General features: G+C 38.5%; 1 protein-coding gene across 1 annotated transcript in view; it reads left to right on the top strand.

The window, feature by feature from the left end:
* LOC105182985 (SEC14-like protein 2) overlaps positions 1-18,280 on the top strand; it is a 342,399-nt gene that overhangs the window by 30,301 nt on the left and 293,818 nt on the right. The window contains exons 3-4 of the mRNA XM_025302604.1: positions 8,341-8,410; positions 9,102-9,145. Coding sequence (XP_025158389.1) covers positions 8,341-8,410; positions 9,102-9,145 — 114 coding nt within the window. The remainder of the gene's footprint in view (positions 1-8,340; positions 8,411-9,101; positions 9,146-18,280) is intronic.

Here is an 18,280-nt window from a genome sequence, read left to right as displayed (position 1 = left end):
CCATGCGCCGTCGCATGCTCGAACCTTTTTTTAGCAACTTTTCATGTTCTCCTTTTTATCACCCGCCATTTTGAAAAAATATCGTTGCGCACAATTTCGATAGATCTTTCGAAAAGTACGGTTTCAAAGCTTTCAAACCGTTTTTGAAATTTGCTGCTAGGATATTTAGGTGTCGAGATATTCAATTTCGAATTTGCAACAAATGTCGATTCAGCGAGGCTTAAGGGGCTAAGAGGCTCTGCGGTTCGTTTGGCTCTTTCATAATTTCAATAGCTGTGTTCATGTTTCTCTATATAATAATTTACATAACCTGCACAATATATTCAATGATTTGCATTTATTATTTTGAAAGCCAGGGAAATGAAAGTAAAATTCCATTTAGGTTCTTCATTTTGCGTAATCGATATTACGTAATAAAGATGAATTGCGTTTTAAGATACCGCTGTCATTAGCTCAAATTATGGTCGTAAGTCTTCCCAATATAAACCGCATGGAGTTTTACTGGTAGGAAAAGTCCCATTGTATGTAGTGTGTGTGTGTGTGCGCGTGTGTGCGTGTGCGTGTGCGTGTGCGTGTTCGTGCGCGTGCGTGCGTGCGTGCGTGCGTGCGTGCGTGCGTGCGTGCGTGCGTGTGGTGTTACAGCAGAAATAAGGACCCCGCAGTTCGTCACTCCTGCAGTAATTAATGACTCCAAACCCTCTCTGCTGTGTGTGTGGTGTGTGTACTAATAGTGGATATGACTGCCTCGTGCGCGTATTACCTCATTCATACGATCAGGCATACTCCTTATTAGTCTTTTAATTTTATCCTGCGTAATTGTATTCCATTCGTTTTCGAGAATTATTCGTAGTTCTCGCAGTGACTGAGGAGCAGGTACGTGATTTCGTACTTTCCTGCCGAGGTTGTCCCATAAGTGTTCGATTGGATTTAAATCTGGACTATTTGGTGGCCAATCGAGTCGATTTATGCCAACTTCATCGAAGAAATCAAACACTCTTCTCGCAGTGTGTGGTCGAGCATTGTCTTGCATAAACAAGAAGTTCTCTCCGATGAAGGGTGCGTACGGAACAACATACGGAATGAGTATGTCTTCCACATATACATCTGCGTTCATATTCTTGTCAAAAAAGTGCAGATCTATGAGCATTAGCTGAAATTCCTGCCCAAATCATTACAGAGCCTCCATTGTAGCTATGCCTCTCACTTACCGTACAGTCTGCAAATCGTTCTACACCGCGACGATAAACTCGTTCTCGTCCATCTGGAGAATAGACACAAAAACGAGATTCATCGCTAAAGAGTACTTTGCTCCAGTCTGCGTAAGTCCAATCTCTATGCTCAACTGCAAAATTGAGTCGAGCTACGCGATGGTGACATTTAAGCAAAGGTACAGCTGCTGGCCTGCGCGAAAGCAGATTTTGTTCCTTTAATCTTCTCCGAACGGTGTTAACGGATACATTAATGTTGCGGACATCCCTTAAATTGTTTCTAATTTGAACAGATGTTCGATGTCTGTCTCTTAACGAATTTGAAACAATAAATCGGTCATCATTGTGATTGGTACATCGAGGACGTCCCGAACCAGGCCTTCTATGGAAAGAATTGGTTTGTAAGTACCTGGCATAAGCATGTTGCACAGTTGACACTGACAAATCAAGTGCCTGAGCAACATATCTTCGACTTCTGCCATCTTCAATTAAAGCAATAACATGAGCAGCCTTTTCAGGATTTATCGTCGCCATAATCGACGCAATAATCTCGATGCGAAACAATCAATTATGGTTTAAATTGATGAAGTTGCACGAAGCAACGCACCTCGAAAGGAAAAAATCACGGAAAAAGAAAAGTCGCACGAGGCAGCGCTTATCGGAGTGAACATGTTCGGAAAAGGAAAATTGTTTGTCTTTGTTTATTGTCTTGGCACATACATTTAAGAAAAATCCAGTCAAGCCAGGCATTAAAAAGCCCGGCGCACCGACAGAATCTCAGTCAAGCCAGAACGTAAGCCCGGCGTACTGACAAACTCGCAAAGTCCAGCGTACAAGAGATAGTGCCACTATCGGTGGTGGACCGTACGAAGGCCAAAAGCTGTACGAAGGCAATCTCTGATCGTCTCCGCGGACACTCTTATATGCCCTGGGCAGCTCGAACTCGCGTGCGAGCCGAGGGGTTCGAGCGCGCGACAACCCAGATCGCCGCGTCGCGGCGGCTCCATGGACTAGGAGCGCCAGGAAATTTCGACGTTCAGGTGGCGTCCAGCGACTCGGCATCCCGCGCGCCGGGTCACCACGAACTCAGGCGCGATCCACAGCATATTCAAGCTGTGTACCATAATGGCCAATCGTACGGAGAAGGTAGAGAGCTAGGGACAGCTTCGCGAACTAAAGTGTATACCACAGTGATCATGCGTAACTGAAGGGTAAAGAATGATAACTTTTGATAAAAATTAAATTTCCAATTCGCAAAATTGTGTAAATTATTGTATAGAGAATAATGAACGCGGCTATTGAAATTATGAAAGAGCCAAACGAACCGCAGAGCCTCTTAGCCCCTTAAGCCTCGCTGAATCGACATTTGTTGCAAATTCGAAATTGAATATCTCGACACCTAAATATCCTAGCAGCAAATTTCAGAAACGGTTTGGAAGCTTTGAAACCGTACTTTTCGAAAGATCTATCGAAATCGTGCACAACGATATTTTTTCAAAATGGCGGGTGATAAAAAGGAGAACATGATAAGTTGCTAAAAAAAGGTTCGAGCGTGCGACGGCGCATGGAGCAAAGTAAGTGTCGCAGCTCAATGGGACAAAAAGTACCTAAAAGTATAGAATATTTTCTTTAAAATACTTCGTTATAGAGCTTGATGCGATACTTATTCACTGAATTATGCAAATTTAACAAGAAAACCGCATTTTTAGCAAAATTTGAAACAACTCAGTGAAAAATGATCACATCGAGCTCGGTAAAGTAGCATTTTAAAGATAACACTCTATACTTTCATGTGCATTTGATCCCATTACGCTGCGATACCTGATGCACACCATGCACCATCGCAAACACGGACCTTTGATTATCAATTTTGCATCCTCTCACTTTATCATCCGCCATTTTGAAAAAAATGGCCGAGCATAATTGCCATTCAGATATTCTTAAAGTGGACGTTTCAAGCTTCATTTTGCATTTCTGCGCATATTTGTATCTTCATTATTTACCAAGTTATGATCATTTGAGATTTTGTAATTTTTTCCCAAATTTTTAGTGTACCGGGTTTTTTGCGTTTGAGTGTATTTTGGCTACAATATAAGGTAAGTACGGACAAGAAGGCAATCGAATGGTAAGGATCTTCGTCATAAAACGTTTTGCTACGCTCGTCGTCTCTCGCACACACACACCGTCTCTCCCTGTCTCTACTCGCTCGCTTGTTTGTCCTGCCCAGCCGCCACACGCCGCAGAGCGCGCTATCAACGCTACTTCAGCGCCGCTTTTCTAACATCGCTGCTTAATTACGAGCTTAAAACTAAAGACGCTAACGCTTCCTACACTATTGAAATAGTTTCTGTTCTGTATGACTGCAAGAGTAGCCATATAGAAGGTGGCCAACGGAGCAGTTGAAACGCAGCAGGCCTCCTAGCCACGTAGCTGAACATTATACATATTCATGTTATCTAAGAGTAGTTTTTTAGAGAGTAGTATTTTTAACCCATTCATAGGAAAGTTTTTGTTCAGAATTAAATTTTAAAGTCTGGATGGGACGTAGGGCCATCCTGTATAATATTCAATTGGATTAAGATGAGTAGAATTAGAATAATCAGTGGCATTAAAATCAATAGGCTTATCATTAGAACGACTATGATAACAGAGAATTCTTTTTTTTTGTTAAAATGTATTTTATATTTCTTGCTGTATGTTTTGGGTCGTTGTTATATAGAAAAATGAAATCATTTCTGAAGTAATTACGGATATAAGGTAACGTATTTTTAAATATATCTTTGTATTAAAATTGATTCATAATTTTATTGATTCGATTTGTCATATTAGTTCTGATCCATTTTGAAAAAAAAATATTCTCACCATAATATTTTCACTATCATATTAATCATGCCTAAAATCCAATTTGGATTTAAATATTCACATTTACGACATTTAACATTCCATATTAGTCCTGATCGAAGAGAATTTGATACTTCACTACTTCGATATTTGTGTTAGCAATGAAGTTCGCAATAATGCTGCATGTTTATATTTCGGTTATTAGAGAAAAAGTATACATTTTTAGAGATTGTAGTTAGCATGAAAATATAGACGATGGTTGTTTCCATCTTTTTATACAGTTAATCATAGCAATTAATTAATAAGAAGCCTTTGTCACTAAAATTCTGAAAAGGGCGGATGTACCTTGGTCTTTCTTACTTATTTCGAGCAGCGAAATATACTAGATGGTAAAGAAATCATTGATATATTTACTTTTTGATATCATATCAATTACAAGAACAATTACAAGAAAAGATATACTAATTTTCATCGAATTTGTTCCTTCAATTAATAATTATATAATTTATATTTTTCTTTCAATGATGACATTTTTTCAATACAGGTCACTCTCCTAAATAATGTTCAGAGTTTTAGCCTCATCGATTATAATTTATAAAAAAATTATTAAGAAAAAAGTTTTTGTATTAAGAAAAAAGTTTTTGTAATTATTCAGTTTAGAGTTAGCTTCATTGAGTGAGTGAAATCTTACGAATCATTTAAAATTTGTCAATAAAATTCATCAACGTATCCGATTTAATAACTTTAAGTTATTTGAACAATGAAATGTTTATTTGACCTACATAATATGCACAATGAAGAAAATTATTTTATTTGCACTAGATTGCGAATATATAAGCAGTTTTTCCATAACAAATGAGAAGAAACGCTATGTCTCTGACCACGATCATTAGTTTGCTATGACCAGAGACAGTCACAACTTGTTATTGAATGACCATGTACAAATTTCATGGCATGGATCGAAGGATTCTTGATACGTAACTATGTCTTTTTGAATTATGACGTTGTGTACACATATACAAAATAAATAAATTTTGCAACGTGCACTTAAATTTCTCAAAGTGAACTTTTAAATTTGTCTAGATCGAATAAAGTAATGTGTCATGAAATGTTTAAACTTGATAAATGTTTAAGTTATTAGCCTGAAACGAAAAGAAATTTGAAAAATTTCATTTCCAATTTCTGAAACTGAACAGAAATGTAAAATGTGTAGAAATAATACATATCTAGTTATCGTGCTTTATCCTTAATTGAACGATTGCATTAACATTTAACATGACCTACATTAGATATGAAAGATGTGAGGATATTATTAAATAGTTAATAATTCAATGACAAAATTAACTAAAAATTAGATATTGCGAAGATTAAAGGAAAATCGTATATTTTTTTACTGAGATAGTCTTATCTGAAGTGTTTATTCTAAGACAGAGATATTTTAACGGCTTCAATTTGTCACAATTCTGCAGCGCATCTGTGACTCGCCTTCTTGGTGAAACGCTCCATCTTTTTGCTTCACGATAATGATAATCAAATGCCATTCTTATAACAAATTTACGTAGCAAACTAGTTATATTGTAAAACTTTTATCCTTTATTAGTGTTTTTACGGTAATCTCTTATATTATCAATGTAAGAAAAGATGGAAAGGTCAAACGAAGATCTATTGAAGATGAATGGATTATGATATAAATATTACAATTTTTATTTGTAGCTGTAAAAGAAAGAAAGATGAAAGAAATAACATTAAAATAGAAAGTTCAATTACATTCGATCATCAAGAAGCACGGTAGTGCCTCGCGCAAGTTCGTTCAACGAAGTTGCGCTCGAACGACGCGAGATATATCGTGCCTATATTATGCGAAACTGCGAGTTGAAACGAGGTGAGATATTCATATCTCAGCAATGGCTAAACTGATCGAGGTTTTTTCAATTCTAATTGATTCGGCCTTAAAAAATAGGAAGAAAAGTATCCTTGTGTTTTTTGTGTAAGTTGTCTCTGAGTGGAATCATATTAAGGTAAAGCCCGAATCACGGAAAATTTCGATTCAAGAAAAAAACGTAAGACGCACGGGAGTGGGGAAATATGTACATCTCGTTTTTCCGACACCAGAGGCGCTATGAAAACGCTGAAGAAGTAGACAACAGCGAATGCCAGCGAGTAACTGAGAAAGAATGAGAGAGAGAGAGAGAGAGAGAGAGAAAGAGAGAGAGAGAGAGAGAGAGAGAGAGAGAGGGAGAGAGAGAGAGAGAGAGAGAGAGAAAGAGAGAAGGAGAGAAGATCGAACGGGCGTCATTACATATACTTGTATACCAAATTCAAGTTATTTTTTTATATATGTATGTAACATGTATATCGAATTCAAATTATTTTTTTCTCAAGATATATATGTATGAAACATATAAGTTTTTGCAAATAAAACTTATCTAACTATAAAAAAGATGTGATATAAAAAATATAAAATTTACCTTTTTAAACAAAAAAGTAAAAAGAGGCGCCAAGTACACACGCAACACAATAATATTGTGTTATTTTTAGAAATCTCAAACTCAAATTTTTTTTTCAAGATATATATGTACGTAACATAAGTTTTTATAAGTAAAACATAACTATAATAAAACTCTATATCAAAAAACACTATTCTACTGTATAAAAAAAGTAATATATTACTGTTTTAATATATTACTTTTTTTATACAGTAGAATAGTGTTTTTTGTAGAGTTTTATTATAGTTATGTTTTACTTATAAAAACTTATGTTACGTACATATATATCTTGAAAAAAAATTTGAGTTTGAGATTTCTAAAAATAACACAATATTATTGTGTTGCGTGTGTACTTGGCGCCTCTTTTTACTTTTTTGTTTAAAAAGGTAAATTTTATATTTTTTATATCACATCTTTTTTATGGTTAGATAAGTTTTATTTGTAAAAACTTATATGTTTCATACATATATTATATATCTTGAGAAAAAAATAATTTGAGTTTGATATACATGTTACATACATATATAAAAAAAAATATAATTTGAATTTGATATACATGTATATGTAATGACGCCCGTCATTCGATTGCGGGTCAACAGGATCGATCTCATCAGCTATGCTATCGAAAATAGCAGTCCTCAAAATTAAAGAACGATCTCCCTGGACGATGAATCAATAAGATCCGGTATTGTTTTTTCGACAGCACAGCTGATCAGATCGTCCCAGCTGACCAGCAATCAAATGACGGGCGTCACCAATCGTGATGCATACCAGTATTCTTACCTTATTATCTTTAGAATTGAGTTTTTACCTGTCTTACGCTCCAACCAAATAACAAAAGAAAGGCAACTTTCTGTTCGTTACGAATGCGGAACACGTTTAAGGAACAATACACTTGACTTTGCCTAAACACAACATAGGCCTATCGAGGTTGCAAATGTAGGTAATCGTTCTTTCACAGCCAGGTGAAAACCGGTTTATTCGCTATTCAGTAATCACACTCGACATATGGATGTCTGATCCCATCGTCTTTATAAGCGTGAATTTCTGTTTTTTTATATTTTTGCATATCGAACATAAAATCGAATATCATGAATAATTATTTTATGATATAAGAAAGCAATATTTTATATTTCATATTTTGTATTTCGTATTGTTCGTTTTATACATGATAGTTAATAGCTGATCTTTGCTATTGAAGATTCTTTTAAATTTATCTTTGAAAAACGAATAGAAATATCTTCGTTATTGGTCTTACTTAATTCTCTTTACTAAATAGTGCTATAGTTCTTAACGCTTCTAGTAAAAGTAAATGTAGATATTTTATGACGAATATTCGGTTGAAATGGGTTAATATAAATCGTTTTATGGACTGTTCTATAACTGACAATTAGAGAGTCGATAAAGAAATTTCACTTTCTCTCATCGAACGTAAGACACAGTGTTCGTATATTTCTGTAAAACATGATTAATAAACGTGATTACGCGTACAAAAGAAAATTAAATAATAAATCTTGTTAGTAGCAAAATCAATGGAAATCATCACGTCACGGAAAATATGTCGTTGTTTCTGGAAGATGGTGTCGGTAAAGTATTTTGATACAAATAAAAGCAAACAGGTTATGAAACAAATATGTGCGTCACTGATCATGCATATTTATTCATAAAGGAATAATTGTGATTTTCAAATAGATAATTGCACGATTAAACATAATTATTTTTAATGATATAATGCATGAGATGAATATAATATATGCACATTATGCAAATTATACATTATGCAAATTATATATTCTTTTTTGCAGTTCAGACGATCCGTGCAAGATGTCTTGCAACCACACCATGATGATAATTTTCTGCTTCGCTGGTTGAGAGGTATAGATCTGATAACATATTAGTATTATTGAGGGAAACATGCTTGTTGATTTCGTTGAATATTATCCGTTATTATATGTATACTGTGTAATCGTGCATATCGCAAACTAGAAGTGCATTATTGTTATTTTATGTTACAATCATTATTATTCGATTCCATTAAGTATTGAAATAGTATTTAATGAAACAATTTAATTGCTTGGAAGGAAGTTACGAGTACTGTTGGAAATCAGTGCAATGTAATTTCTATTCTTTTTTATGTGATAAACTATCATTTATACAATATAGAGTAATATTCGTTCATCATTAATGATTAATTAATTTTATTGTATCAATAATAATTATTAATATAGTAAAATGGTAATTAATAATAATTATTGTTATTATTAATACAATAAAATTAATCACAATTAATTAATCATTAATACAACAATCATATATCTAACTAAAAATTAGCTTGAATTATAATATTCATCAGAAAATCAAAATTCATCAGAAATCAAAATTCATCAGAATATATATGTATTATTCTATTAATTGTTTTATATATTATATTTCATATATTACATATCGTATATTAATATTAATATTTTGATTAATTATTTATTCGCTCACGCATTATATTATAAGACATTATATAATATTCCACAATAAATTAATATTTATTTTCTACTTTCTTTTCTTTGTTCAGCAAGAAAATGGGATCCTACTGTGGCTGAGAAAATGTTGAGAGATGTAAGTGACATATAATATCTTCTTTCGCTTTTTCTTTTTTGGTAGATAGATAAATTAATATACAAATAGACATTTCATAGTATATAGAAAAACAAAATGATCATTTACAATTGTCATAACTAAATTATGCTGATTACATATTCGATCCTTATTCGTGAATTAGAACATTTTGTACAACACAATTCGCGTTGAACAAAAGACGTAACTGAATCGAATTAAGAAAATCTGAAGAAACACATTCCGGATATGGTCACTGAGCCTTTTAAATTTCTCTACTACACGAATTACTCACGAACCATTAAATATTAACGCGGCAAGCATAAACTTCGCAAGCCGTCATTATAGGTCGTTGTACTCTGAAGATTAACTCTTTCCATGTCGAAAATGAAGTTGTATTTCAACAAGAAATCTTCATAATATGTCTAATATTAATATGTTGAATGCTAGATAAATTTTATACAATTTGCTCACAGCATTGGAAAAAAGTTTTTGTTTTGCGATGTATATTATGATAAAATATTACATAAAACGGTTGAATTGTATTATCATGTTTTATGCATTTATTTTCCTAGTCTGAATCATAACGTTGATTTGACGTTAAAATGGTCGATGAAACGTTGAATCAATGTTAATTCAACCTTCATTGACATCGAATCAACCTTAAGTCAAATATTGTGGTTCTAACTGGATTACTAAAAGTCATTAATAACTTCCATGTCTCTGGAATGCATTTGATGTATTTTGCATTAATATTTTACTTATATTTACCAAAGTCAGTTATTTCAGTTGCTTCAGTTATTTCTCATATTCTTGTCGAGTCTGTTCAACATTCAAGTAATGATCTATTATATTCCTACAGACTGCATTTCATCTCCTGCATTAATTTTTTTAGATTGCCCTTTTCTGTAATTAATATGCCATCAAATGCGAAAAATCATATAAAAAAGGTACATTCTATGAAGATTGTATTGGCTCACCCTTTCTTTATTTGCCATGTTTTAAAATAATACATCACAATATGCATATACGAGGGTGGTCCGATAAGTACTTAGCCTACAAAAGAAAAACGAAAATTTTGGAAAAGTGGCGATTTATTTCTCAACATAGTCTCCTTTTAGCTCGATACACTTGACCCAGCGATGCTCCAACTTCTTTAACCCGTCTGAAAAATACGTTTTCTCGAGGTCTGCAAAGTAGGCCTCCGTGGCGGCGATGACCTCCTCATTCGACTCAAATTTCTGCCCGGCGAGTGACTTTTTCAAGTTTGGAAACAAAAAGAAGTCGCACGGGGCCAAATCTGGAGAATACGGTGGATGGGGCAGCAGTTCGTAGCCCAATTCGACCAATTTGACCGTGGTGTGGGCGGAGGTGTGAGCCGGTGCGTTGTCATGGTGGAAGAGTACTTTTTTCTTCGCCAAATAGGGCCGTTTTTTCTGCAATTCGGCGTCGAATCGGCCCAATAATTCGGCATAGTACAGCCCTGTGACCGTTTTGCCATTCTCCAGGTAGTCGATGTAGATCACACCTTGTGAATTCCAGAAAACGGTGGCCATCACCTTTCCGGCCGATAGGACAGTCTTCGCCTTCTTCGGAGCACGTTCGCCGGGTGAAGTCCACTGTTTCGACTGTTCCTTGGTCTCTGGTGTGTACCAGTGGATCCATGTTTCGTCGACGGTCACGAAACGACGCAGAAACTCCTTCGGATTGCGCTTAAACAGCGTCAAACACTGCTCTGAAGTGGTCTCACGGTTGCGCTTGTTGTCCGGAGTGAGCAAACGCGGCACCCATCGCGCCGACAGCTTTCTCATGCCCAAAATTTCATGCAGGATATGACCCACGCGGTCTTTTGAGATGCCTACTGTCTCAGCTATCTCGCGCACCTTCAATCGGCGGTCTGCCAATACGAGATCGTGGATTTTTGTCATGTTATCCTCCGTGGTAGCCGTTTTCGGGGCACCTGGGCGTGGCTCATCGAAAACCGACGTGGGACCACGTTGAACCTCGTTAAACCAATTTTTGACGGTCGCCATCGAAGGAGAAGAGTCACCGTACACAGCATCCAAGCGCTCTTTGATTCGCTGCGCGATTTCTCTTCCAAAAACAAGAATCGAATCACCGACCGATATTGCTCTTTTTCCATTTTTCTAAAATCCGCGGACACGCCCGCTTCCACACGCGGTCAAAACAAAACTACGAGTCCGATTCGGTTGAAATTTCGACAGTAGCCGTCTACGAGAATGTACTACACGATAGTAAATTTCTCTTGCGATAGTGGCGCCATCGGGCGGTGAGGCTAAGTACTTATCGGACCGCCCTCGTATAATACATACATAATTATAAATAAAACTATTTAAGTATACTGTATAATGCATTAGTTTTTTTATATTAATACTTACTTATTATAGCAACAATGAAAACAATGCAATAATAATGACAATATTGAAAATTTTACAGATATTGTCATTTATTAGAATTAAATGCTTTTATTAATCTTGGTATCACCGGTCACCGATGATCCTCACGGCGCATCCTCACTAACAAATTGAGTACTGGTCATCAATGATCTTCACAATATTCGATGTATTAAATACCATTTTAACGTGAGAAAAACAGTCTCGTTTTCATATACACACACGAACACGCACACGTGTGCGCATATACCCTCACGACAGGCATACATATGCACGCGTATACATGTATGTACATATGTATAAACATTACATTATAGTGTCGAATTTTTCTTGTTAATAAAACGTATTAAAAGATAGTTTAGATATAGAAATAACTTTTATAGTATACTTTAGATATTTTAGAAATTCTCTAAGCGCATATATAGGGTGTCCCAAAATTGTAACACACTAACTTCATAGGTGCGTAGAGCTAAGCGAGAGAAACGAAAAAGTCCTCTTCCATTTAGCGATATCTCGTATAATTTTTAGTAATAACCACGTAAAGTTTGTCGTTTGTCACGCCCATCGCAGACTATAGACGCTCCGGCGAGGCAATGAATTATCGCCTCGTTCATCATTGCCTTGCCGTATGCCGGCGTCAAAGCGCCAAGAGGCTATCATGACGGTCAGCGCAAGCTACGTTACCGCTCAGCCTCGACGCACACAGCTCGCTGCAGAGCGTCTACAGGCTGGGCATAACAAACGCTAAATTTTACGCCGCTATTACTAAAAAAACTATGCGAAATATCGCTAAATGAAAGAAGACCTCTTCGTTCCTCTCGCTTAGCTCTACGTTCCTATGGAATTAGTGTGTTACAATTTTGGGATCTAGATTGTCGCTTCCGAACGACATCTCTTAAGGTTATCTAGGGAGAGGAGAATGTCGTGAGCGTGGAGCGTCAGGTAGCTCAGTGGTTTAGAGCAGTCGCCCGGCAAGCGAAAGACACGGGGTCGATTCCTGGTCTAGCGACTACCGTGTTCTCGATATTTTTCTCTCTTCGGAACGAAAATAAGATGCGGGTCCTGAACGCACGGCGTCCCGTCGCCACCTAGTACGCCCTCCTTCTTTCATGGTGAAGCCGTTCTTTCATCATGAAACTACGCGTACTAGGTGGCGACGGGAGACATCGTGCGTTTGGGACCTGCATCTTATTTTCGTTCCGAAGAGAGAAAAATATCGAGAACGCGGTAGTGCCGCTAGACTGGGAATTGAACCCGGGTCTTTCGCTTGCCAGGCGACTGCTCTAAACAACTGAGCTACTTGACGCTCCACGCTCATGACATTCTCCTCTTCCTACCCTTTTTTCTTTTTTTTGGTCACGCAGGGGAAATCCATCATGGATACCCTCGGCCCTTGGGGGGCCGAGGGTTATGTCAGACTCCTACTGACTAAAACCCCTGCGGGATGCCTACCTGTCGGACCGTGAGGAGGGGAGTCAGGGGTACTGCTCCCGCATTCCCTCCCCAACCCCCCGGCCCCAGGACTCCCTTTCGAGAGCCCCTCGCCACCTGTATACCGCGCCCTGTTCCGCAAAGGGAATCCAGGGCGCGGTCCCCGGCGGGTTGCCCCGCTGGTTGGCCTTCTGGTGTCTCCAATAAAGAAGAGAGGGGACATTCACCCTCCCTCCTTACCCCCCATCCCTGCTAGTCAAGGAGGGGAGGATTTTGGGGGAGTGGATCCAGCTCTAACTGGGTGTTCCACTACCCCCTGTCCCTACTTATCTGACGCGCGGGGGGAACCAGGGGATCCATCACGGACGAGTCCTTCAATGGACCCGCCCTATTCGGATTCCCCGGACCCCCCTCCCGCGGACGGAGTCGGGCCCGAGGCGGCCGAGAAGGACTTGGCCCCCTGTTGTCCAGAGGTCCTTCCTCCTCTTCGGCCGGTGCCACCTCGGGTCCGTTGCCAATGCCCCCCCCCCCCGGGGGAGCGCCGACCTCGCCTCCTGAAGCGGTTCTTCGGTCGACGCTCCCACTCGGCGGCCTCCTTCTTAGACATAACGTCCCTGCAGAAGGAGGCCGCCGCCTCCCACACCTCCTCGCTCTCGCACATGGCCTGAACCAGGTACGGGAGCGAGATGTCCTCCTTCCGGCACCCCACCGCCCCGGCCAGGACACGGCGCTCCTCACTCCAGACTGGACAAGCAGCCAGAGTGTAGTGCGCCGTGTCCATAAGCACGGGGCAGTGGTGGCATCGGGTGGTGAGCTCCTTCCCGATCCGGTGCAGGTACTTACCGAAGCACCCATGCCCTGTCAGCACCTGCACCAGATGGAAAGTCAGTCCACACCCCCGCTTGCCTGCCATTTCGGGCAGGCAAGGGCGGACAGCCTCGGCCGTCTCGCGCCCGTACCCCCGTGGGTCGGTCAACATGTCCCCCCACATCCCCAGGATACAGGCCACGGCCTGGGACTTCAGACCTCTCAGGACCCTGGCCGTCAGCTCCTCCTCCTCGCGGAGCTCCTTGGTCCTCCAATAGAGGACCCGCCTCTCCTCGGCGAGGAGCTCCACTGGAGGGGAACCGGCGAGGGTGGTCGCCGCCATGTACGATATCGTGCGGTACCTTCGAATCGCCCGAATGTACATTGGCCTCAACGCCTGCCGGGACGGCATTCGCCGTCTCCGGCAGGCGAGAAGCTGGGGCGCCCATATGGGCGCCCCGTACATAGCGATCGAGAGCACCGCACTCACGTACAGGCGGCGAGCCCTCCATCCTGGACCCCCTTGGTTGTGCAGGAGGCTGGCTACCGCCCTGCGCACCCTGGGAGCCAGTAGCCTAAAATGAGGCCTAAAATCCCACCGGCTGTCCAACGTCAGGCCGAGATACTTGATCGTCGGCCCGACGCGGATGTGAACGCCATCGACCAGGACCCGGGTCTCCGGCGGCGCCCCCCGACTGCCGTCGTGAGAAAACACGGCTTCAGTCTTTTGGGGCGCCACCTTGAGACTCCGATGGTACTCACCACCGATGCCACCGCCGCTTCCGTGTGGAGGCGAGCTTCCCTCCAGCTCCTTCTCCCGGCCGCCACTAACGTGTCGTCCGCGTAGCAGACGACGTGACAACCTGGGGAAAGGGGAGTGCGCAACACCCGGTCGAACGCGTTGTTCCATAGCATGGGGCCGAGGACCGACCTCTGCGGAACACCGCGCTCCATTGCGCGCCGGCCTTGGACCTTGTCCTCCTTGGGGAAGGCGAGGTCCCTGTCCCCAAAGTACGCCGAGAGGGTCCGCCGGAGATAGACGGGCACCCCGTGGTGTTCGAGGGCCCGCCCAATCTCTGACCAGGGCAGGGTGTTGAAGGCGTTTTTTATGTCCAAGGACACCGCCAACAATACCCCGCTCCCCCCTCTCCACGACCGTCGCGGTCAGATCCCGGAGGTGTTGGATTGCATTCACCGTGGACCTACCGGGCCTGAAGCCGTATTGACGGTCATGGAGGTTCGGCCACTTCGAGGACAGATGATGGACGAGGCAGTCGGCAATGATGCGCTCCAGCATCTTGTCCGCCTCGTCCTCTCCCTGGCGGAAAAAACTTTAACAAAAAACTACAAATTTTTACTAAAAATAGAAATCTGTAGAAATTTGTATACAGATGTAAATATTTGTAGAGAAATTTGTTTTTTTGTAGAATTTTGTACAAAATAATACCATAAATTACAATATTCTATAACCTAGAAATCATTGCAAGTAGTATTTTGTAAAAATCTACAATTTTATAGAAGCAATTACAAAAATGTGCAAATTTAAAAAATTGAAAGACATCAAAGTCTGTAGAAATAAAAATACTTACTTTTTGTAGAATATTATAAATATTTAGAAATATCTGTGCACATCTACAAGAATTTTCATATCGTAAAACTATGTAATATTAAATTTAATGCAGTTTTTAGTTTCCCATAAAATACAATTTTTTACATATAATTGCAAATACTGATTTATTTTTACGGCTGTACAATGTATTACAATTACTGCTAATTAAAATTTGTACTTTTCACTAAAATAGTACAAATTTGTACACAAATTTATTAAAAATTATTTATTATTAATGTTATTCATTTAATTGAAGAAGTTATTAATATTGAATAAATGTTGGTAGATTTGTGTACAAAGTTATATATTTAACTAAAAATAATTGTTTTATCAGTTTTTAATTGTTTGGGATGGAAAAAGGTAATTGAAGATATTATAATTATTTGTAACAATATGTAAATCAATTAATGTTTTTACCAAAATCTTCACAGTACAATATACAATTTTTCATGAACGTGGATTGTTGTACACAAAAAGTAGTATACTGCATTGTAACAATTTTTGTGAAAACGTCTATTCAAGTACATATTGTTGGAAATACAATATAAACTACGCGTTTTCACAAATCATAAAAAAAATTTACACAACTGTTTCCATTGTAATATTTCCTTATTTATACAACACTTATTTCGACATAAAAATACGTAGAACATCGCTAATAATAGTAATTTGACGTAATTTTGCCCTGTAATTTGTAGATCAAGTCGTAGTAATGTAATTATAAGTTTCGATCGAAAGCTACGAAAATCTACAAAATTCTAATTTTAGCATTTCATTGTAGTACACTGTATTTTTATGGATATAGAAATTTGTAGAATAGTATTTTTTGTAGTTTGACGTAGTTTTGCTGAGAATTTCATAAATCAAGTATACAATAGAAAAGTACAACAAATTATAAAAGTGTTCCAATTCTAGCATTTTTATGTAGATTTTTGTAGCACATTGTAAATTCAAGTAGATTTTTTTAAGCACTTTGTAAATTTATGTAGAATTTCATAGATTCTGACACTTATTTTTGGTCGTTTTTGTATTTTATTTTTATTTTTTGTACAAATTTGTAAAATTTTTTCCGCCAGAGTAGATAACCTGTACACGTAAACATATAGGGTGTCCCATTTTAAATGATCGAGATATTGGGATCAATATCTCGAAAACTAAACCCAGTAAACAAAAATGTTTCAGACACAAGTTGTTTGGCTCGAAGGGAGACGTAAGGTGGTGCCATTGACCTTGGATAGTCCTCTGAAGGTCACGTGAAGGTTACCTTCAATTTCTTAAATGGAACTCCCTATTTTTCATTACATATTCTTATAACTCATCTCGGGAGTTTTCCAAAACACTATAACTAAATTACTTTTCGTTAAGTACTTGTTAAGTTATAAGGCTTGAAAGTTGCAATACAGTGGATTGTCATTTGAATAACCATTTCTACATAACTTAAAAATTATTACCTAAAAATTTATAGATATAAAATTTAAAAATTAATATAGTGGAATTGAATTGTAATTGTTAACTCGAAAGTACCTTGTGGAAAAATTTGAGTTACAACTTTAATTTCAATTTGACTATTCAAAATCAGTGATCTGTAACAATGATTTCAGATTAAGCATACTTGTTTCGAAATTATCAATTTCTGATTTTTATTACTGGTTACTTGATGCGTTTATCATCGTTGTATAACTGAGATGTTCAGTTACTGCAATATCAATGTTCGATGATAAAACTGTGTTTGAAAGACTTGAGATGTTTTTTCATAACTGACATTCATACTTGCTTAAATCAAGCTTTTTAACTAATCCTATTCCTCTGACGTCATCATTTTGATGATGTATTTCTAATCCAAATACGAGGTTACGTAAAATTAGGGTTACGAGCAACTTGAATAATTTGATTACTATAATCGTGGGGCCCAAAGTGAGTTGCTTAACCGTCTTTTTTTTCCCAGAGCACTCATCCATCATAATTCAATTGGTTAACTCAACACACTCATGCCGATAGTGCGTTCCTTTGCATATTCTCATCCTTGTAGTAATCATAGTTTTTTTTATAAATTTATGTTTTGACGCAATTTTTCTCCCACGAGTTACCGAGAATTTGAGATTGATATCTCATCGTATCAGCAGAGTAACCACTTTCAAAAAGATTACTCAATTCCTTTGTACTCACGCAACATTTTCTACCTTAATCGGTCCACCCAACCGGGACTGATCCATGATGGCTGATGACACAGAATAATCCGTAAACGCTTAAAGGACCCCACACAGATCTTATGGGAATGTGCCCTCGGTTAAATTGGATAGAATTGAAATATGTTATGGTTCTCGACGTCTCGAATGAAAGTCTCAATAGGCCTGACTCTCTAAATTCAACAATTTTCCGTCCAAAGAGGTTTAAAATAGCAACCTCTCAATGAAAATCCACAGTTGTATCATGCTCTTTTATGAAACAAATATATGAATATATCTCTTTCTCTCTCCCTTTTTCTCTCTCTGTATATGTATATATGTATACTGGGTGATCCGAAATTCCCGCATTCGGAGTACAGGACATGATACTTTATGCTAAAACAATCAACTTTTTCCTTTAGCAAAATTGCGTCCAACAGGTAATTTTTGCAAGAGAGCGTGTTAAATTTAGCGAATAAGCGCTCTTGTCTATGTAACGCTCAGGGCCGGCGCGCGCGCTTCACTCGCGTGTACCTAGCCCGTGATTAGTAATCATAAGGAGTGTCTTTTAAGACGCTCATATGGTTCTGTTGTGATTAGTTTACGACATTTTAAGACTGTGCTTAAGATAATTTTAAATAATAAGAATCAATTATGAACAATACCAGGATTTGACCTGCTTTCGTATTTGTATTGCTTAAATAATGAAAAG

The sequence above is a fragment of the Harpegnathos saltator genome, unplaced genomic scaffold (genome assembly GCF_003227715.2).
Source record: "Harpegnathos saltator strain DR-91 unplaced genomic scaffold, Hsal_v8.6 scaffold505, whole genome shotgun sequence".
Taxonomy (NCBI): domain Eukaryota; kingdom Metazoa; phylum Arthropoda; class Insecta; order Hymenoptera; family Formicidae; genus Harpegnathos; species Harpegnathos saltator.
This window is presented reverse-complemented; position numbering and strand designations above follow the sequence as displayed.